This window comes from Aspergillus melleus, assembly GCF_016097325.1.
Source record: "Aspergillus melleus strain CBS 546.65 chromosome Unknown contig4, whole genome shotgun sequence".
NCBI lineage: Eukaryota > Fungi > Ascomycota > Eurotiomycetes > Eurotiales > Aspergillaceae > Aspergillus > Aspergillus melleus.
The window spans coordinates 4531591-4552945 of record NW_025763373.1 but is presented as its reverse complement, the minus strand read 5'-3'; the positions used below and the strand labels follow the sequence as shown (position 1 = coordinate 4552945).

Genomic DNA, 21355 nt, shown 5'->3' with positions numbered 1-21355 from the left:
GGCCGCCGCCGCTGCAAGCAACGTCCCGCCGCCCTCAAACTCCGTATCCTTCGTCGACGGTTATCGCAGGTCTGCTCGTGTGAACGGGAACTTGGGTTCGTCGTCTTCTCGTCGCCGTCGTCGCCGCAGTAGCACCCCCGAGACTTCCGGAGAAACCACCGAGGGAACGACAGGCGGTCGCCTGGGAGAACGCACGGCAAGCGAGGCCAGTTTCCCAGATCACCTCAGTATCCAGTCCCACACCATATCAGAAGGCCGTTCGCCATCCCCCAAGCGCAGGCGCCTGGCAAATATGCGGCCGGATGGAATTTCGAGTTTGAATGGTCTCTCTCAAGCCTCTAACGGCTCCACTGCATCTTCGTCCCAGAAGGCGGGTCTTTCGCACGCCTTGAATGGCCAGGCCTCGTTTGTTGCGTCCAACGGTGATCTGCACACGAACGGTTCGCAGAAACTACCCCCCGCGTCGTCGTCATATTTCGGTCATGATCGAGAGGAAGTCACCCGGATACTGATCCAGAGTCTGTTCGAGCTGGGGTACAATGGATCGGCGTCGATGCTGAGCAAGGAAAGTGGTTATCAGCTGGAAAGTGCTGGCGTTGCTACGTTCCGGGCTGCGGTGTTGGACGGGCGATGGGCCGAGGCCGAGAAGATCCTGATACATTCGTTTTATCCAGATGGAAACGGGCGGTCGTTAAGTAACGGTCGGGATTACACACCTGCGAAGGAGAGATTGGTTCTGGTGGAAGATGCCGAGCTAAATGAGATGCTCTTCTACCTCCGACAGCAGAAGTTCCTGGAACTGCTGGAGAGCCGTGATCTCGGAGCTGCACTCATAGTTCTTCGACACGAGCTGACGCCTCTCAATTACGACATTGCTCGTCTTCATGCTTTATCCAGGTGAGTTTCACTTCGGTTTTGTCTTTCTTATGTCGAGGGCCATCTATCCTCTGCCCACAAGCATCCCTACTAAATGCTGTCAGTCTTCTCATGTGTCCTCCGGAGCATCTTCGCGATCAAGTTGGCTTGAACGGCCCAATGGCTTTTTCGCGGGAACAACTATTATCGGATCTATCCAGTGAGTATCCCACCATTCATTATTCTACGCAAAAATAGAACTAATCACTGCTAGAATCCATCTCCCCGTCCGTGATGATCCCGGATAATCGTCTGGCTATATTGCTTAATCACGTCAAGCAAAATCAGATCAACCAATGCCGATATCACAACACCGCATCTCCCCCGTCATTGTATTCGGACCATATGTGCGACCGCAATGATTTCCCGCTTCGAACAGGGATCGAACTGAACCAACACTCCGACGAAGTCTGGTACTGTCAATTCTCCCATGATGGCACGAAGTTAGTCACGGCTGGCCGGGACCATAGCGTCATCATTTACGACACGACAACGTTTGCCGTGATTCACAAGTTGATGGATCACGACGACGGAGTGGCTCATGCCAGCTGGAGTCCGGACGATACCAAACTCATTACCTGCTCCCAGGACAAGAAAGCTCGCGTTTGGAACGTTGAGGTGAGTTCCCTGTATACCTGATAATTTGTCTCTTGTTCTTTTCTCTCTTTGTCGTTTGATCATCGTTGCTTACTATCTTCGTAGACGGGTCGCTGCCTCTTAACCATCAATCATCATCGTCAACCAGTAACAGCTGCCGCTTGGGCTGCCGACGGAGAGTCATTTGTGACGGCTTCGCTTGATTTGAGCTCGCAACTGTGCCATTGGAGCTTGCGCGGCCATGCTATTTATATGTGGCCGGGCGGGTTCCGCGTTCAAGACTGTGTTATCACCCCTGACGGTCGACGATTGTTGGCGGCAGATGTCGAAGAAAAGATCCACGTTTATAATTTCACGACTCACGAAGAGGAATATTGCCTTCCGTTGAAGAGCAAGCCTACGTCCGTTGCCGTCAGCAAAGACTCTCGCCAGATGCTGGTGAACCTCTCAGAGGGCCAAATACAGCTCATCGATATTGACACCACCAACGTGATCCGACGGTTCCAAGGGCAGAAGCAGGGTTCTTTTGTCATCCGAAGTGCCTTCGGAGGAGCGGTGGAGAACTTTGTTGTCAGCGGGAGCGAAGGCAAGTTACACCAGGCCCTCGGGAGACTTGATTAGTGCTAACTCGGATCCAGACTCGCGTGTTTATATTTGGCACAGAGAAAACGGGACGGTTGTGGAAACCCTGGAGGGACACATCTCGGGATGCGTCAATGCGATATCATGGAACCCCACCAATCCCGGCATGTTTGCTACTGCCGGTGATGATTGCCTGGTCCGAATGTAAGTTCTTTGTCCCTTCTTGATTCGATGGACAGCAGCAATTAACAAACTGCAGCTGGACCCGAGAACGTGATACCCACCCTAATGCCTTGATGGGTAAAAACCGAGCCGTATCGGCCAGTGGATTTGCACGAACCAGTGCTTTACGTTCAACATTCACCCCTTAATGAGACCCCTCTCCTGTCTTACAGTATGTGGAATTTTTGTGTTTTCGGCCGGTAATCTCGCCTCCATCTCATGGGAATATACCTGGAGCTTTTTTGGAGTCCAAGACCCATCCCTTGTTGTCTTTGCTCTTACTTTTATTTTCTATCTTTCATCTTCCATTTTTCTCACTTTTACCCTGAACAGTTCTGCATATACACATTGTTTTACTTCCCTGGGCTATCAGGGATCGTCGATACAGGTAGCAGGCGCCACCTTTTTGGTATCGCAAATTGACATATGTTCTACTTTCATGTGTACCGAGCATTAATTCCCTTTCTCCAGCATGGCCGCGACATGGGCGCTATCATACATTGTTTCCATTTTCCCTCCCCCCTCTTTCTATCCTCTTAACCATCCCTTACAATTACCTCTCTCTCTCCGCAATCCTCATCCCCTTGTTCTCTTTTTTGATATGTCTGGTTTTGGGTGATAAGGATGGTTCAGGGTTAACTTCGGAACGGTCAGGCGGAGTGAATTTGGTATCCTTTGCTTCTCTTGCTCTTCTCGTGCCCATTCGCTCCTGATTTATCGTTTTGTCAAGATGGTCAATCTGTCTTTACTCAGGTTGCTAGTTGTAGACTCGGCGTGGAAACATGATTTATATATATTGCTTTGCGCATTTGAATTAACTTTCGTAACTCGTAAAGTGTGGATGGATGCATGCATACGTACGTCCTCATCTGTAGAAATTCCAGGTATCAGAATGACACACTTCTAAGGTAGCTAGACCGAAAAGCTCAGCTGGCTGATAGTTGGTCAGGCCTTCCTTGCAGTCTCTGATATGCTAACTACTATTATCCCTTGGAGATAAAGGAAATCAAGTCAAGAACTGCAAGATCCATATATTCATAGTTAAGACTACCAAACAAGAAAAATAAATATAAGATCATTGATTTGACTCGGATTCAGAAATAGCAATCACTTTGAAAAAAGATAAAGAAATCCCCAACTCGAATAAACGCCATGAAAGTAACAGATAGAATAGTTAAAAAAAAAGCAATTGCAAAACAGAATCCAAATTCACCTAGCAACTGGCTGGTTTAATTCTCATTTCAGGTAGCCTTAGTATACCGGCATGCATACTAGGTATATCGCATGAAACTGGGAGATTTTTGACAAGGAGTGTTAGTTAAGATAGGACAGGGACTGGTATGTTTTGAGGATCTGGTGAGTGGTAATGGGACTTACGATTTTGGTTCATTTCCCATTTCCTCCACGCTGGTATGGTTCCTTCCTTTTTTCCGTTGTCTTTATGCGGGCTTTTTGGCTTGAGGTCATAGAGTGGGTACCTTAGTGGCTACCTAGCTCTTCTGTTCGTTGGTCCTAGTGGGGGGGGTGTCTGGATGGGTCGAGGAGGGATGATGGTATTTTGTAGAGAGCTAGCTAGGGGTTGCTTTTCGGTTTCATTCATATGCATGCCGGGACTCGAGGTCCAAGGTGTTTTAGCAGCAAGGGGTTGATTAGGAGAGAAGGTCGGCAACTAGCGAGGGTTGTTAGTTTCTACCTTATTCTCCTTTTTGGGGGGGGGACAGCATGGGAGACTTACCGTTCATAGGCATCTCGTCGATCTGCGTAGAATAGTACAGTTCAATATCACGAAGGATGCGCACGTCGTCGCTAGTGACGAAGTTGATGGCAACACCCTTCCTTCCGAAACGACCACTTCGACCGATACGGTGGATGTAGTTCTCACGGTTCGTCGGCAGGTCGTAGTTGATAACCAACGACACCTGCTGCACGTCGATACCACGCGCCCAGACGTCCGTGGAAATCAGCACACGCGAGTTACCCTGACGGAAGTCTTGCATGATGCTGTCACGCTCCTTCTGCGGCATCTCGCCGTGCATGCTGGAGACGGTGAAGTTGGCCTCGCGCATCTTGTCCGTCAACCAGTCGACCTTCCTCCGGGTGTTGCAGAAGATGACGGCCTGGGTGATGGTCAAAGTATCGTAGAGATCGCAAAGGGTGTCGAATTTCCACTCCTCCTTCTCCACGGCGATGAAGTACTGCTTGATGCCTTCGAGGGTCAATTCGTCACGCTTGACCAGGACGCGGACCGGGTCGGTCATGAACTTAGTGGTCATGTCGAGCACGTCGTACGGCAGGGTGGCGGAGACAACGACAACCTGCGTGGCGGGCGGCAGGTAGCGGTAGACATCGTAGATCTGTTCGCGGAATCCACGGTTCAGGAGCTCGTCGGCTTCATCGAGAACCAGCATCTTGATGTTGCGGGTGCGCAGGTGGCGGCGGCGGATCATGTCCGCGACTCGACCGGGGGTACCCGAGACAACATGCTGACCATAATCTAACTTCCGGATGTCTTCACCAATGTTCGTGCCTCCGATACAGGCGTGGCACTGCACGTTCATGTAGTCGCCGAGGGCCATGATGACGGACTGGATTTGAGTCGCAAGTTCACGAGTGGGCGAGAGGACAAGCGCTAGTTCGACAATGAGTTGCTGAAACCCCCACCACCCCTAGGAGACAATATCAACGTACCTTGACTCTCACGGACAACAGTGTCGATAACCTGCAGAATACTGATCGCGAATGTCGCCGTCTTACCGGTACCAGATTGCGCCTGGGCAATGGTGTCGCGACCTTTGCAGATCTGGACAATCGCACGCGACTGCACCGCGGAGGGGGACTCGTAACCGTATGCGTAGATACCACGAAGGAGGCTCTCCTTCAGGTGCATGTCCTCGAAGGTCGGAGCGACCGTCACCTCCTTGGAGGTGTTGAACTCCATGCGGTCTAAATTTGCGCTGTCAGTACTCGAGGGCGCACTGTCTTTGTGCCAAATCTGGGGATCCAGTCCATACCATCAGCTCGTCGATCGATACCGTCCGCCATTTTGAATACTCCGGATTCCTCAGACTGTCAAATGAGAAAGGTATCGCAATGCAGGCAACCGTAAGTGGTGAATGAGGTAGTCGAGTAGTGGCTGCGAAACCCGTCTCCGGCGCGACTTTTCGAGTGCCACCGCCCGCGATCACGTGATGTCGACCTCGCCCGCAAAGCTCTCTCGAGCAGCGGCGATCAACGTTCCAGCACCTGGAGGGGAATCTAACACCGTTTACACCAAGGGGCCGTTACGACATTCGCGCGTCCTTGTTTCACGATGGTTCTCGAAGAGCAGCGATTTATCCATGAGGATTTGGAACGGTTAGAGCAAGCTGTTGCCGACCGCGTCGGAGATGAACCTCGCAACGTGAGTCGAGCCCCATACTCCCAACGTGCACATTACCTCGACAGATAGCTAACTCTCAGTTTCTGCTTCTAGATCCGCGAGCGCCTTGTTCGCGACCACGAAATCTCTCATTTCTTAACCCGCATTGACGAACAGTCGAACCGGCTCCTCGAGATCTACAAAGATGCGGACGGCGCGCGCGAGAAGGAAATCCAATCGATCTCGACGGGTGATCAGTTCGAAGAATTCTACAAGCAGCTGGACGAGATCAAAGACTTCCATCGTCGTTATCCCAACGAGCCGGTCGAGAACCTGGAGCGGGCGTACAAGCGCCGCCAGCCTGGCGAAGGCGAGCCGCTCGGCTTGGACATCGACCACATGTTTACGGGTGAAGAAGGCTACGGACAGTTCTTGGATCTGACGATGTTGCATGAAAAGTACCTCAACCTGCCTGGCGTGAAGCGGTTGACGTATGTGCAGTACCTCGACGTGTTCGATGCCTTCACGCCACCGCAGTTGACTATCAAGCGGGCCAATAAGCTGTCTGATACGTATTTCCGGTATGCGGGGGAGCTGGCCAACTACCTGGAGGAGTTCATTAAGAAGGTGCGGCCTTTGCAGGATCTCGGGAAGCTGTTTGCCAGCTTCGATGAGCAGTTCGAGAAGCAGTGGTCCGCGAATGAAGTCCCCGGGTGGACGGAGGAGAAAGCCGAGGACGGGACTCAGGGACCCAAGACCGAAGGAACCGGAGAAGGGATCTGGTGCGCCGACTGCGAAAAGGAGTTCAAGAACGAGAACGTCTACAAGAATCATTTGACCGGCAAGAAGCACGTTCGCGCTGCTGAGGCCCGCAAGGCTGCCGGGGAGTCTGGGGACAAGCCGGCCCCTTCGGCGGGAGGTGCAAACTCTGTGACCCATCGTCTGAAAGAGCGCGCCGTCGCGGAGCGTGAGCACCGCGTTCGGTCGCTGGCACAAGCTCTGAGCAGCGAGCGCCAAGCTACTCGGGTCAACGTGGAGCGGAAACAGGGCATGACGGAGCGAGAGCGCCAGTTCGAACTGGAGGCGTTGCTTGCTGAGTCTGAAAATGTTGGCGATACTCAGGGAGGTGATCAATCTGATGACGAGGGAGATGATCGCATCTACAATCCTCTCAAGCTTCCTCTGGCCTGGGACGGCAAGCCGATTCCCTACTGGCTCTACAAGCTGCACGGACTGGGTGTTGAGTACCCCTGTGAGATTTGCGGAAACTTTGTATACATGGGTCGTCGCGCGTTTGACAAACACTTCTCGGAGGCCCTGCACATCTTCGGTCTGAAGTGTCTAGGAATCACATCGAACACCAACCTCTTTCGTGAAATCACCCGGATCGAAGACGCCATTCGACTGTGGGAGAAGCTTGAGCAGGATCGCAAGAAGGACCGAGAGCACAAAGATAACGTGGTGCAAATGGAGGACGCAGAGGGCAACGTGATGCCGGAGAGAATCTACTTGGAGTACGTTTCCCCTTGCACCCTATTTATTCACTTATGGACAGAGTACTAACAGATCACTAGTCTTCAAAAGCAGGGTATTTTGTAAACGCCACTCCACTACTTCCATGTTCCATCCCCTTTTCCCTTCTCATACCATATATTTCACGTTTAAAAGCTCGGAGTTTTTGGTGGTGTTGCTCATTTCTACGGGGTTACGTTCTTTGGGTTGTCTGGTTGGGAATCTTCAATCTATCACAGTGCCAGCGCACGGACGACGTCGCCGTGTGTCTCATGTATTCTACCATAAGCTGCTACTATCACTAGCAATACTAGATCGTGTCAACTGCATTACCTGCTTTTTGTTGCGATATTTGCCGCAGTCTGGTTCGGATCACGTGTTCTCGCGATCCATGGACGCGGTCTCGCGTGAGTCCGGCCGGCTTCGTGTCCTCCGAGTCACAAACCCTGCGATGTTTGCCCCCAAATGCCTTCCATCATCTGTATTTCTCGTGTGACAGGCGAAGGCCAAGCCCTCGTTATATATGAGCAAACTGACGCCAAAATGAAATTATCATAGCAAAAACCCCCGGTCTCCAACCACACCAACCCCTCAAGACACAGGATATATGGGTTTTAAGTTTCAGCATCTGTGCGATCTGCTCTCATCGCTCGAGAACAATCGAATCCTCAAAGCTGCCACACACTCCCGCTCCACAGATCCAGATGCCCGCATCGTCAGCTTATGGTTCAGACAACATGCCAAGCGGCTTCGCAAAGCAGACACAGACCAGCTCGCCGTCCTATCATGTCTATTTCCAGAGAAACGGACAGACAGGGTATACATGCTGCAAGATGTCTCCCTGTCGCGAGTTATCGGACGATGTTTACTCCTTGGATCCTCTCGTCGCGAAGAACTCGAAAAATGGCGCGTGTCAGGGGGCGCGGATCTCGGGCAATGCGTGGAAAACGTCATGAAGCAAGCTGAAAACCAGATCTTCGACGGTCAAGAAGTCACGGTGGAAGAGATCGATTCCGTGTTGGCGCAGATCGCGTCGCGGAGCAGGTTCTCGGGCCCGAGGGTGCGTCGACAGCGAACGGCCGTGGATGTCGAGGAGGCGCTGTCGCCGATCTATCGCCGGCTGGGGAGCCGGGATGCGAAGTGGTTGACGCGCATGATACTGAAGTGTTACTATCCGGTTGTGGTGCCCGAGGGGGTGGCGCTGAGGAGTCTTCACTTCCTCTTACCGCGGCTGCTCCTGTTTCAGAATTCGTTCGAGGCAGCGTTGAGCATGCTCAGGACGGAGCCGTTGTCGTATTTCCCTGCGCATCCGGAACCGGGCCAGGCGACAGATTTGGGCGCGATAGGCCTGAAGCATTTGTATCCGGTGACCGGGGTGAAGATTGGACGTCCGGATTATTATAAAGCTCGCAGTATTAAACATTGCTGTCAGATGATTGATGGTCGACGGATGAGTATAGAGAAGAAGTATGATGGGGAATACTGTCAGATTCATATCGACCTCTCGAGACCTCACGACCCCATACAAATCTTCTCCAAGAGTGGGAAGGATTCCACGGAAGATAGGGCTGGCATTCAGGAAGTTCTCAAGGATTCTCTGAGAATGAAGACGCCGGACTGCAAGTTCTCGCGCCGGTGTATTGTGGAAGGTGAGCTGGTTGTATGGAGTGATGCGCACCGTAGAATCATGGATTTCCATAAGTTGCGTAAATTTATCTCTCGGTCTGGCACCTTTATCGGCACGGAAAATGATTCGCAGTGAGTTGCCTCACTCCAGTCGTTTTTAAATGCTTTTCCTAACCCCAGAAGACCGCACCCTGATGAGCATTTGATGATTGTCTTCTTTGACGTCCTACTACTTGACGACGATGTTTGCCTGCGAAAACCCCATCGAGAGAGAAGGCTACTTCTCAAAAGCCTGGTCAAACTCATCCATGGCCGCGCTGATATAGCTGAACAGCGTGTCCTAGACTTTTCACATCCCGGAAGTCAGTCTCGACTTGAGGCGCTTCTCGGGAAAGGCATCGCTGAGCGATGGGAAGGGTTCGTTTTGAAAGGCTGCGAGGACCCTTACTTCACCTTTGCTTGGGGAACAAACGCCTCCTCCGGCCGATGGATTAAGCTGAAGAAAGATTACATTCCAGGGCTCGGTGATACAGTCGACTTGACGATCATCGGTGGATCATACAACGCTCGAGATGCTGTCGCGCTCAGAGAGCGCCATAAAGAGATACTGTGGACACACTTCTTCATCGGATGTCTTGTCAACAAAGACAGCGTACTGCAATCTATGGTCAAGCCGAGGTTTCGAGTGATTGACGTGATCGATAGGAATGGCATCAGTCCGCAAAACATGCAAATCCTCAATCAAGTTGGCGAGTTCAGTGCCTGCGCAGCTGACTCGGATCATCACGGGTTTGATATAGAATTCGGGCATGGTGGCCTGCCTAGTATGGCTACCGTATTTAAGAAGCCATTTATCGTCGAAATGCTAGGCGGTGGGTTCGAAAAGCCTTCCAGCGCCAGATATTTCACGCTTCGGTTCCCCAGGATCCTGAAGATTCATTCAGATCGGTCGTTCGAAGAAGCAGCCTCTTTCACAGAACTGCAGCTTCTAGCGGATGAAGCTCGAGCCATCCCATCTGAGGAACTGGCACAGGAACAGCAATGGTCAAAACGATTGAAGCTGGGCGATGGGTCATCTAAGTACATAGTTGATCGTTCACAAAGCATGGTCTCGACGACTGCCTCGTCGTCTCCGCCAGCTTCGTCCGCGTCCGCGGCTGTGTGTGACCCAAGACAATCGGGAGTCGCATGCCGTTCAGGTACAACCCAGATCCCGATCTATGTTGATACCTCGAGGTCATCCAGTCCACGGTCTGATGTATCCGAACCCGCTGGCCATTTCCTGACCAGCACTGAGAATCTTCCAAACCAACAAAAAGACTTCACAGCTGCATCAAGATCAAACATGGATCCCAAATCCACTCTACGTTTACGGCACCCTGAGTATCCTACAAACCCCGGCCTCTCGATCGAGTTCAAAGTACGCAGCAAAGAGCCAAAGTTATTGGGAAAAGAAGTACCCAAGTCCAAGACTCTATCTAACGTTCCTCACGCCTCCAACACGCACTCCAAAAACCCCTTATCCACCATCCCAATATACCTCGACGGCCCTCTCTACAAGAGTAGGGACAAAGACGAGACCATCCTCGCCACCACACTCACCACAACCTCTTCCTTAATGACATTCCTGCAAACCATCCAATCTCAACCCGCAAAGTCTCAAGGCCTTGTTCTTCTCGACACCCAAAAGACACCCCTAGGTTCATTCATCCTGACACTCACCAAGACCCTCCATCACCAACTCCTCCATACCCACTCTTCACCCGGCAAGATCTTAATCTTTGACTCTGCGTTTCTCGAAATTCCGGCCTCAGCAGATGATACCATATTCAGTCTCAGCGAAGCATGGTCGGGTATCGCGCGGGAGTATTTCTACGCATGCGTGAAATGGAATACGGATACAGTTGGTGCTGGTTTTCCAGGAACGGGCCGTAGAATGAAAGAGAAGAACAGAGCGATGGGGAAGGAAGGGTATTCGGATGGGATCCTATCCTGTTCGGAAATTCTTTGCACGCCTATGCCCACCGCAGCTCAGACACGGCCAGGACCGAAACTTGACGATCCAGGCGCGGAGAACGGTGCCAGTACTAGTACCGTTCCTTGTGGGATGGAAGGAGATATACCCAGGTTCTCTATCTGTATCTCATTTGATAGAAGTGAGGTATCTTGTTTGGGTGAGTTTGGAGTCTCCTGAGCCGCTTTTTTGTTCGTTTAGGACATCGGTAATGCCGTATAAAGGTTAGAAAGAGCTGTGGATCAGTTGGCAAACGGCAAAATGCTTGGTCACTTGTACATTAGACCTCTCAGGCTTTACAGTTATACGGCATCACGATATACGGTAGTATATCGTGACGGTGTATTGATCTTGAATAAATATGTATATATTCATGAAAATGCATCTGACAGACCATCGCTGCCATTCCACAAGAACTGAAACAATAAACAAACGCCTCGCTAGCCCATATTGATACAAAAGATACGAAACAAGCGCTCTAAACAATCAAAGTCTGCCCGACTGACCGATAATTCAAGATTGATCACCCTCCTGTCTAGCCCTGACATCCCTCATTAATGCCTTTGCTTCTTCAACCTCAACCCCATCCTGACACAGTTCGCTCGCTAGCTGATCAGCGCGCTCAAGGTCCCCGGTTCGTAACGACCACCGTGCAAGCCATAATCTAGCCTTAGATGTAGTCGCCGTAACGCCGGTCCCGTGCCATGTATCGTCGTCCTCATTATTCTGACTGGCCATAGAATTGCCGTGTCCTGCGCGACGACGGCCTGAGCGCTCGCCGGTGGCGGATCGTTCGTCGTCGTTTTCCTCGTCATTCTCATTGTCCGAAGATTCGTATTCTTCTTCAACGGGCACCTGGCCGGTTTCTTGCTGCAGCGTAAGTTCCATGTACGCGGCCGCTTCGTCTTCGTCGCCGAGTCGTTCGTAGAGCGTGGCGATCTGGTGGAGGGTTTCGGGGTCGAGGATCTTCCGGCTAGATGCCACGGGCATGCCGCTGGCGTTGGAGGCGGTATCGTCGGCGTAATATGAGCCCGCGACAAGGGCGCGTTTCAACGCCTTGATGCTCTGCTCGATGCGGCCCATTTTGGCGTAGCAGGATCCGACGGCTTGCCACATTTTCGGGTCGTAGGGTCGAAGCGCGGCGGCGCGTTGGTAATAGAATAAGGCGTAGAAGGACATGTCGAGGACTTCGTAGGCTTGACCGAGACCGTACCACGCGCGGTAATCTTTGCGATTGACGTCGACGGCTCGACGGTAGGATTCAATGGCGGCGTGGGTGTTTTTCATTTCGATGTATTCGTGGCCCATGAGGGTCCAGGCAGAGAGGAAGTTACGGTCCAAAGTGAGGGCGCGACGGAAGTACATGACTGCTTTTTCGTGCTCGGATTTTAGTGAATAGTAATTTCCGACTACACAGCATGTTTCGGGTCGGAACTTGTCGGTAGCGGTTGCAACCTGCGCGACGAAAGCAAGCTGCGGGCGCGCGCCCATAACGTATAAGATGTTGGAATAGTGATCGAGACTGTCGAGGCGGTGGGGGGAGGTGATGAGTATTTCTGTGAAAATATGCGATGCTTCCTCGAAGTCTACAGGTAGGTATTCTTAGCAATGACGGTTCGGTAACGCTTGGTGAGGGCAATACCTTTTGAATGGTAGTATAGTAGGGCTCGCTGGGTCTTCAAGAACGCGCTGGTAGGGAATATGGTCTCGAGCTCCGACAAGGCATGATATGTCTCCTCCGTGGCCTGGTACAGCTCCTGACTGCAATGCACATGGAAGATAAGCGTCATGATATTCTGCGGGGAGATATCAATGACATGTTTCAGCTGTCGAAAAGTTAGCTATCCAACCGTTGGCACCATCGTTTGAAAGCCGTACATCTTCCGGACTCGCAAGCAGGTCATTCAACTCCTGCCAAGCTCCCCAGTGGAATGGGTTCAAATGAACACTTCTCATAAGCCATTTCTTCGCTTCCTCTTCGTTTCGCCCTTTAAGAAGGATGACACCGTAGAGGTACTCCAACCACCCCTGGCTGCTATCTCCCTGCCCCTTCTCACGACGTTCGGTCAACCATCCCTCCAATCCCCGCGCGATATCCGGTAGCTCGCGATTGACCGTTGTTCCACCGTCCGCGGGACCCAGCACCATTTCGGTTTCCTCATCCTTGCGCTTCTCTCCGGCCAGATACTTCGCATACAGCGACAGAAATAGGGCCTTCTGACTAAGTCTGGGGTATGGGTTGCGCGTCGAGCTGTTCTCCTTTACCCCCGCATACGGCGACGCCTTCGATTTCCCCTTCTGCGGTGTTAAGGACTCTCTCGATTTGGGATTATTCGGGGATGTTGTGGATAGCGGCACGGGGGGAATCGTCGGAGGAAGAAAGACGGCGGCGCAACGATCGTATTCGCGCGTGTCGAAGTATGACTTCGCCAAGAGATACTTGTAAGATTCCTGTGCCTCCAGCGCAGCTTCGGCAGGGTCCTGGGTTCGGAGGTAAGGGTTCGGAGGGGTCGCAGGAGCATCGGCGATATCCATCGGCGATTCGGGGTCCGTGTCATATTGATCAATCGGAAGGATTGAATCTAGCATTTCCGCCGCCCTAGACAGTGCAGCAAATATCATCCGTTAATTCATTGAGGCGTCTCGAGGAAGACCAAAACAAGACAGCCTCGGGCGTACCATTTCGCGGATTGATACAAACAACGCTCGGAGCATTTGATTGCGGCATCCTCCAGGCGGAACTTGAGTTCCTGGATATTTTCGTCGGTGAATTGAGCCGCCATGGTTGCGATGCAGCTCTGCGAGAAGGCCGACTGGGGGTAAGGGGAAGGGGAAGAGGAATTGGAGAAAGAAGAGGCCGGCCAGCAAGTATGAGACGCGGGAGAATGCAAAGGATTACCCGATTGGGGACCCGCAGGCAAACAAAGCAAACAGAGCAAACACGTCTGAGGGGCCGAAGGCCGCAACAATCATTGCCTCTTTGGGAATCTTTGGGAATTAATTGATTGTTCCTTCGCCTCCTCCTCTCTTCTGCTTCTCTTCCTTTTCCCCTCCAGTCCCTCCTCCTCTGCTCCACCGACCGCGTTACCTCACCCCTCCTCTCCCAGAATGGCTTCCACCACGGATCGCGCTGCCTTCGAGGCTGTTTTCCCCTCATTGGCCCAGGATATCCTTGCTCATGCGAAGAAATACAATTTGCCCGAGAATGCCATGCAATGGTTTGAAAAGGTGCGACTGCCAGACTCGCCCTCGAGGACTTCTACTTCCCGACACCCCGTTTTCTGCACTGTCATACTAATTGATCTTTTGATGTGACCAGGCTCTCAACGTTAACGTTCCCGGTGGCAAGCTGAACCGTGGTCTTTCCGTCCCCGACACCGGTCTCGCTCTCCTGAATAAGCCCCTGACCGACGAGCAGTTCAAGCACCTCAGCACCCTGGGCTGGCTCACCGAACTGCTGCAGGCCTTCTTCCTGGTCAGCGATGACATTATGGACGGATCGATCACCCGCCGCGGCCAGCCCTGCTGGTACCGTCAGCAGGGCGTCGGCCTGGTCGCGATTAACGATGCGTTCATGCTCGAGTCCTCGATCTATGTGATCCTGCGCAAACATTTCCGCTCGCACCCCGCCTACATCGACCTGGTCGAACTCTTCCAGGAGGTCACCTGGCAGACGGAGCTGGGCCAACTGTGCGATCTCATCACCGCCCCTGAGGACAACGTCAACCTCGACAACTTCTCCCTCGACAAGTACATGTTCATCGTCACCTACAAGACCGCTTACTACAGCTTTTACCTCCCCATTGCGCTGGCACTGCACTACCTCCAGCTCGCCACCCCTGAGAACCTCCGTCAGGCCCACGACATCCTCATCCCCTTGGGTCAGTACTTCCAGGTCCAGGATGACTACCTGGACGCTTACGGCGACCCCGCCTTCATCGGCAAGATCGGAACCGACATTCAGGACAACAAGTGCTCGTGGTTGGTCAACCAGGCCTTGAAGCGTTGCAACGAGGACCAGCGCAAGACCCTCGACGAGGCCTACGGTCGCAAAAACAGCGAGCTGGAGGCCAAGGTCAAGCAGATCTACAAGGATCTGGACTTGGAGAAGGTGTACCGGGAGTACGAGGAGGCGACCGTTGCTGATCTGCGCTCCAAGATCGCCGCTGTCGACGAGTCGGAAGGCTTGAAAAAGGAGGTCTTCGAGACCTTTGTGTCCAAGATCTACAAGCGCTCCAAATAAACGCTTTTCGATTTTATTTAATTTTGTTTTGAGGTTGTCACGCCTACAGCTCTGTGCTTGCAAAATCATACCACACATACCCCTTATATTTAATTCTTGAGTATATTTTTCGGGCTTTTTTACCCCCGCTACCGGAATATATGTTAGCCATCCAGCTTGTGCGATAGATTAGCCTAGTCTTTACGACTACGAAGCATTGCACGTATACAATTCACGGTTTCTCATGACAATTGTTGGGCTCTAATCTGACTCCACCTACAGCCCTGCAGGTCACACCTCTGACATCACCAATGATTTAAAATATCGGCAAAAATCCCTCCGCCATGGCATTCCATTCAGCCGGAAAGGCAGGGGTGGTCCGCAAGATTGTGTCATTTGCATTCTCCCAACCTCCGGCGAACATTCCCGCGGCCAGTAACAGTCCCGCGCTACTGGGAAAATACGGCGTGGGCACATTGCGCATCGGCCCAACCGGCATGCCGACGTCGTCGAACTGAAAGTTCGGATGAACGAGGTACCTCACCGCGGCGTCGACATTGCCTAATCTGGCTGCATTCATCGCCAGCATCGGGAAATCCCACCCCCAACAGTCCGTGAAGTTCCAAGTCCGCGCGACTTGCGCCGCCGTGGCCTCGGCAATGGTCATGTTTACCACCGCAAGGGGAGGTAGGAGCCCGTAGATCCCCGTAAGTGCTGGGTGATCCATTACTGTTTCGGGATCTGACCACATATTTGGAATGCCTTCGTACAATGTATACGTGATATCTTTTTTTCCAGACGGGGTGGTTACTTCCACTGTGGGCAGCGGTGCCAGTTTCTCGAGAACGTGCTTCCACTTCATTGGAATAGACTGACCTAATCTCTCTTTCCACCGGATCGCCACGTCAATTCCGAAATACCAATAGGCCAGCTCGAACGTCGGATTGCGGGTGCTGTTCGGAGGCGTATTCTCCGAGACTGGATACATAGGCGGACCTAGGTCGTAGAAGCCCGTCGACGAGTTCCAGAACGCAACAGAAACCATGAAATCAGCCGACTCAGTCAGAAGCGTATCCCATTTCGTAAGAACCCGCATCGTATCTCGCCCATCCAAGCTCGCCACCACAGATCGATACTCCAATTCCGCAAAGTAGAAAACATGCGGTTGTTGCCATATCAGTAGAGAATTGATCTCCCCCGGCGCAGACCTTCCAGACGGATCACTCATTTTGCCCCATCGGGCGCCCTCGTAGCCCTGCTTGGAGGCTCTTGCTTGCGAGGATGCCAGAAACCGTTCGTAAACGCCGATACTCCGATCTCGGAGATGTTGTTTACCCCACGAGATCCAGTGCGCCGAATGCCAGAGGTACATCTCTAGATGGAGCTTGCCGTACCAGCCGTTGTTGACGAGGCCGGATTCCTGCGGTGGGTCGTTTCCGGCGCCGTTGACTGCAACGAGGTACTGGGAGAGGATGATGCGGCGCTGGATCTCGAGCGCGGTGCGGTTCGCTGTGGATGTTAGGTCTATGAAGGCGCCGGTTTCCCAGTATGTTTTCCACCAGTGCTTGCAGCGCGAAGTGATGGAGCTGGTGCTGGTCCTAGGAGATGGCTGTGAGGTGTGGTTGTGTTTGCTGGAGAACGTGGCAGTTAGTTCGAAGTCGGGGTTGTTGGTTTTGGGAGGCTGGAGGATATAGCGGTGCGTGTTCTTCTTTTGGGTGATTGTTGTCTTGTTGCTGCTCCACTGTATATCAGTGTAGTACGTTGTTACGTCTAGTGTGTGTTTGATCTGTGCGTTTGGCCCTCCGGAAAAGAGTAGGTCTGTAGTGTGGTTTGAAACAGCACCCCAGTCCCCGACGAAGGGGGCTTCATATTTACTCGCGCCCGTGGCATAAGGGTAGTCGAAGAAGACAGCTAGTTGGCCGTGAGAAAGCAGTTCAGAATGCAGGCGCACCGATACTGTGTCCGAGGATGGGTCGACACACGTCCAGACAGTGGTCTTGTGGCCGTTGAGAGTGAATGTAGACGTTAAAACACCGTGATAGATATCTAGCTCTTGGTATTTCTCTAAAAGGTCGTCCTCGGTGATATTTGCGCTACCACCCATAAATACGAACCCGATTCTTCCGAGGTTCATACGGTGCGGATTCGCGATAAGCCACTGAGAGATCTCGGACTGCGCAGGATTCGGCATCTCATAGGTGACCAATCTTCCATGTGTCCACCAGTCGAGGCCGGTGAAATCTGCCGGTGAAGCTCCATGGGGCAGAGAAGAATTGTGCCAACCCCAAGAGGACAGGGTCCCATAAGGCAGGAATGTCTGTAGGCCAGTTACATCGGCTCCGAATGCAAAGTTACCATTTCCAACCTGCATCGGCGTGCTTGTTGAGCTGGCATTGCGAGTTGGGTTGAATCCAGAGACAACTTGTTGACGATCGATTCGAGACAATGCCGTGACGCCTAGACGGTTGTCTAAAAGGCAGCAAAAGAACCACAGCTTGAACCAGGCTGAGCAGGGGCGCATTACAATGGTGCAGCTCTTTGTAGGATGGGCAACAAACTGGACCTGATACTGAAGGAATCACATTGCAGGTTGTCCTTCATACTGTTGGGCAGGATGGATTGCCCCGCAAATCGATGCATTTCAGCAAATAAATCCCACGAATCGGTATACTTCACAGCGATGATCACTTCCCTACCGGATGCGCACCTAGATAGTAATACATCTCTTGGTGTTCTCCGCATGAGTCTCGGAAAGGCCTTTGCCGAAAAAAATAAAACGATTCAAATTGTTGGTGACATCAATCCAGTCAGTAGTGTTCACTGTGAATATAGAATACTCAGATCGTCAGATGAGCACCAAAGCTGCATTTTCCATTAGCATAATGCATCACTGATGCAGGTATTGTTTACAGAAGCTCATAGTGAAGATGAAATAAAGGTACGTGAAGAGAGAAACAGAGAGAGAAAGAAGGAAAAGCGAAGGCCGGAGATGTCCAAAAGGCGCTTAACCCAACTGGGATGTCACGCTCTCGTTGAAGCCCTACATTGTAACCTTTCTGGCAGCTGTCAAGAAGCCCCTTTTCATTATTCTCAGCACTTGTACCCTACAAGGCTCAAAATGCCACAAATATACTCCGTAAAGGGGCAGCTTCATATCACTTCCCAAGACGCCAAGACGATAGTAAATGGTCGGTGGATCTTCGGTTCGACCAATCAATCATCTGCTATGGATCCCGCTTTTTCGGACGGAGAATAAAGACGGATTATTACTGCTTTGAACTCACCAATTCACCTATCAACATCAACAATCCATTATCATCAAGTATCGACCAGCTCAAAGGTGGACCTCTCAGCCCTTCCCGCTGTACCCGACCTTCCATCCAGCGCTAGCTTCTTGGTCTACGTTCAACACTCTATGGTTCCGCCAACAATCCTCCAGTCTTCGCATACAAAACGTCGATGCCTATCTAGCCCTACCACCGATATTTCTCGGCAGCATCAATTCCCCACCGACCTGGGGCTGCCAAGTGCCAAGTTATTATCCCTCCACCATGAGGAGAGCGGAAACAGGATGAGGGAGAATCGAGGTTGTCGACAATGACAACCGAACGCTGGCAGCTGGACGGGTCCCAAAGGTGGGCCTCCTCCGCGCGTCTATCCCGACAATATGAAAATCAGCGGCGCACGAACCATTCTGTTTTCCTTTTCTCCCCTTTCTCCGATGACAGCGGGTTGGGGATATTCGTGTTTTGAAACCGATCAGATTTTTATTCCTTGCCGTCCAATCCTTTGGAGCTAGCGATCTATGTTACTTGCGATTATCAGTCACTACGGTATAAACACTAGCTTCATTGGGCAGTACGATATCGTCCCCCGTTGACAATGCTCGGCGGTCGACTCGCAACGACTTTGACATTCACCCTGCTCGGTCTATTTCTATGCAGTCTCGTACAAGCAGACTACGGCCCCTATCATCAATCCGTGGACTACGATGAAGGGAAATTCGGCGCCTGGCCGACAGAAACGTATCGATCCACGCCTATCATCGGGCCCACGCTCAACTATCTGGAGTCCAGCACGCAATGCAAGGATGGGCAGTTCACGATGATTGCGCCGCGCGGTGCAGGCGTCGCAACTCCCGGGCCGATGATCATCGATCAGGATGGCCATCTCGTCTGGACGAAGGATTACGGGAAGACGTATAACTTGAACGTCTACCGCTATCGGGGCCAGGATTATCTGACCTTTTGGACGGGGAATGATGGAATTACGGGTCATGGGGATGGGACCTATTATATGGTGAGTTTGACGATGCTCTATCTTTGTGGGTGGAGGATGTCTGGATATGTGAGCTACCAGGTGATCACCGCCGTGATCGCAAATAACTATTGAGTGCATGAAACGGATGTCTGGATCACTGCGATTGATTGAGTTCACGGCTGTATATGTCTTTCATGGTGTTGCTATATATAAAGTGCCATGACCAGCAAATGGCCTACAGCCTGGTAGCCTGCATCCAGACACCTCTCATCAGACATCCCCAAAGCCCACAGAATGCTAAAAGTGATTCCAGCTCGACTCCAACTACCAAGAAGCATACAAGATCCGCGGCGCCAACGGCCTACCCGCAGATCTACACGAATTTCACATCACATCGAACGAGACGGCCGTGTTCACCATCTACGAAACGCGGCCGGCCGATCTGCGCACCGTCGAAGACGGTCCCCAAGACGGATGGATCTACGACGGCACGTTCCAAGAAGTCGACATCGAGACCGGCGAGCTGCTCTTCCAATGGCGCGCCTCCGACCACTTCACCTTCGCGGAGATGTTCCGTGGCCGCGAAGGCAACGGCGAGTCGGAGGACCGGCCTTGGGACTTCTTTCATATCAACAGCATCGACAAGGACGAGCTGGGCAACTTCCTTATCTCCTCTCGCTACGCGAATTGTCTTGCCTATATTGATGGCCAGTCGGGCTCTGTCCTCTGGCGTCTCGGTGGCGCTAATAATTCCTTTACGGATCTCTCGCCTTCTCAGTCCGCTACCAATATCACCTGGCAGCATCATGCGCGGTTTCAACCCGCCAGCTCAAACTCCAACTCCACCCTGACACCCAACAGTAGCACCAACACAACCACAACCTCCCTCACGGTCTTTGACAACGCCTCCCGCGGCATCGGCGCCCCCACCCTCACCAGCCGCGGCCTCTACCTGGACCTGGACACGACCTCCATGACCGTCTCCATCCGCCACGAATACTGGAACCCGCACCCAATCAGCAGTCAATCGCAAGGCTCCGTACAAGTCCTAGACTCAGGCAACGTGCTCCTCGGCTACGGCTTCAACGCCGCATGGACGGAATACAATATCCACGGCGACGTGCTCTGCCACGTGCACTTCGGCCCGGAGATCGGGTTCGGGAAAGGCGATATCATCTCATATCGCGTCTTCAAACACCCGTGGGTCGGGATGCCGCTGACGAGACCGGACTTGGCCGTTTATGCGTACGAGGCGGCCGTGAGTTGGAATGGGGCGACGGAGGTCGCGACGTGGGTGTTGCAGGGCTTGTCCCCCTCCTCCGAAGATGGCACGGATAGCCAAGATGGCAAGGACGAAGAAGAAATCGACATCAAAGCCCTCAACCACGCCATCAGCACCTCTGAATCCACCTCCTTCAACCCCAACGAATCGCTCACCTCACCCGCCTTCAACTTCCTCGCCGCGGTCCCCAAATCCGGTTTCGAAACCATAATCCCGATCCCCTTACACATCCAAAAACAAGCTCTCCGCGTCGTCGCCCTAAACGCGACAGGCCACGTGCTAGGCGCGACGCTCTTCGTGGCCTGGGATCCGGCGAGCAGTGAAGCGGGCGTGACGTATGGTGTTGATGATGAGGGGAGCGGCGTGGTGTTGACGCCGGGGATGCGGTCGTTTGTGTTCTGGATGGTTGGGTTTGGGTCGGCGGTTGGGCTTCTGGGGGTGGTAGTGTTAGTGCAGTGGGTTTTTGGGGAGAAGGTGAGGAATGTGCCTGCAGTAGGTTGGGTAGGTGGGATTGTTGGACCGTGTTTGGGAAGGGTGAGAGGGGGTAGGGAAGGGTATGAGTCTGCGATGAGGGATCGGGAAAGAGGGAATTGGGTTCCGGTCGATAATGACGGGTTTAATGGGGACGAGGAGGATCTGAGTGATGGGGAGCTTAGTGATGGGATTGAGTTCTCGTTGTTGGGGAATCCGAGGCTCGCGTCGTATGAGAATGTGGCGGGGACGAGGGATCGGTTTGTGGATGGATGATGGATGATGTTTGTTGGT

General features: G+C 52.5%; 8 protein-coding genes across 8 annotated transcripts; 5 read left to right on the top strand and 3 right to left on the bottom strand.

Annotated features, from left to right (window-relative positions):
• Positions 1–292: 292 nt before the first annotated feature.
• LDX57_008342 (uncharacterized protein) lies at positions 293–2465 on the top strand (the record flags this gene model as incomplete). Its single annotated transcript, XM_046090066.1, has 6 exons — positions 293–897; positions 981–1075; positions 1130–1533; positions 1618–2098; positions 2151–2298; positions 2354–2465. 6 exons carry the CDS (start codon positions 293–295, stop codon positions 2463–2465), a joined length of 1845 nt encoding a protein of 614 aa, XP_045946038.1.
• A 1500-nt stretch (positions 2466–3965) lies between these two features.
• On the bottom strand, positions 3966–5358 carry FAL1 (ATP-dependent RNA helicase eIF4A; the record flags this gene model as incomplete). Its single annotated transcript, XM_046090065.1, has 4 exons — positions 3966–3985; positions 4052–4945; positions 5005–5259; positions 5328–5358. 4 exons carry the CDS (start codon positions 5356–5358, stop codon positions 3966–3968), a joined length of 1200 nt encoding a protein of 399 aa, XP_045946037.1.
• Positions 5359–5560: 202 nt separating this feature from the next.
• Positions 5561–7512, top strand: sap61 (SF3a splicing factor complex subunit PRP9). Its single transcript, XM_046090064.1, has 3 exons — positions 5561–5716; positions 5789–7188; positions 7249–7512. The coding sequence occupies exons 1-3, from the start codon at positions 5627–5629 to the stop codon at positions 7271–7273; spliced, it is 1515 nt and encodes a 504-aa protein (XP_045946036.1). The 5' UTR covers positions 5561–5626; the 3' UTR covers positions 7274–7512.
• A 281-nt stretch (positions 7513–7793) lies between these two features.
• LDX57_008339 (ATP dependent DNA ligase domain protein) lies at positions 7794–11006 on the top strand (the record flags this gene model as incomplete). The annotated part of the gene is made up of 2 exons (XM_046090063.1): positions 7794–8944; positions 8996–11006. 2 exons carry the CDS (start codon positions 7794–7796, stop codon positions 11004–11006), a joined length of 3162 nt encoding a protein of 1053 aa, XP_045946035.1.
• Positions 11007–11339: 333 nt separating this feature from the next.
• On the bottom strand, positions 11340–13609 carry cut23 (anaphase promoting complex subunit CDC23; the record flags this gene model as incomplete). Its single annotated transcript, XM_046090062.1, has 4 exons — positions 11340–12412; positions 12469–12652; positions 12705–13425; positions 13506–13609. The coding sequence occupies 4 exons, from the start codon at positions 13607–13609 to the stop codon at positions 11340–11342; spliced, it is 2082 nt and encodes a 693-aa protein (XP_045946034.1).
• A 325-nt stretch (positions 13610–13934) lies between these two features.
• erg20 (bifunctional (2E,6E)-farnesyl diphosphate synthase/dimethylallyltranstransferase) lies at positions 13935–15069 on the top strand (the record flags this gene model as incomplete). Its single annotated transcript, XM_046090061.1, has 2 exons — positions 13935–14054; positions 14146–15069. 2 exons carry the CDS (start codon positions 13935–13937, stop codon positions 15067–15069), a joined length of 1044 nt encoding a protein of 347 aa, XP_045946033.1.
• A 295-nt stretch (positions 15070–15364) lies between these two features.
• On the bottom strand, positions 15365–17569 carry LDX57_008336 (uncharacterized protein; the record flags this gene model as incomplete). Its single annotated transcript, XM_046090060.1, has 1 exon — positions 15365–17569. The coding sequence occupies one exon, from the start codon at positions 17567–17569 to the stop codon at positions 15365–15367; it is 2205 nt and encodes a 734-aa protein (XP_045946032.1).
• A 1361-nt stretch (positions 17570–18930) lies between these two features.
• Positions 18931–21337, top strand: LDX57_008335 (arylsulfotransferase family protein; the record flags this gene model as incomplete). The annotated part of the gene is made up of 2 exons (XM_046090059.1): positions 18931–19347; positions 19622–21337. The coding sequence occupies 2 exons, from the start codon at positions 18931–18933 to the stop codon at positions 21335–21337; spliced, it is 2133 nt and encodes a 710-aa protein (XP_045946031.1).
• Positions 21338–21355: the final 18 nt, after the last annotated feature.

Bases quoted from the DNA above. Each gene is read 5' to 3' on its own strand.
- sap61 (XM_046090064.1), top strand. From the start codon at position 5,627: ATGGTTCTCGAAGAGCAGCGATTTATCCATGAGGATTTGGAACGGTTA. The intron at 5,717-5,788 runs GTGAGTCGAGCC...TTCTGCTTCTAG, and splicing joins TCGGAGATGAACCTCGCAAC to ATCCGCGAGCGCCTTGTTCG. The intron at 7,189-7,248 runs GTACGTTTCCCC...ACAGATCACTAG, and splicing joins CCGGAGAGAATCTACTTGGA to TCTTCAAAAGCAGGGTATTT.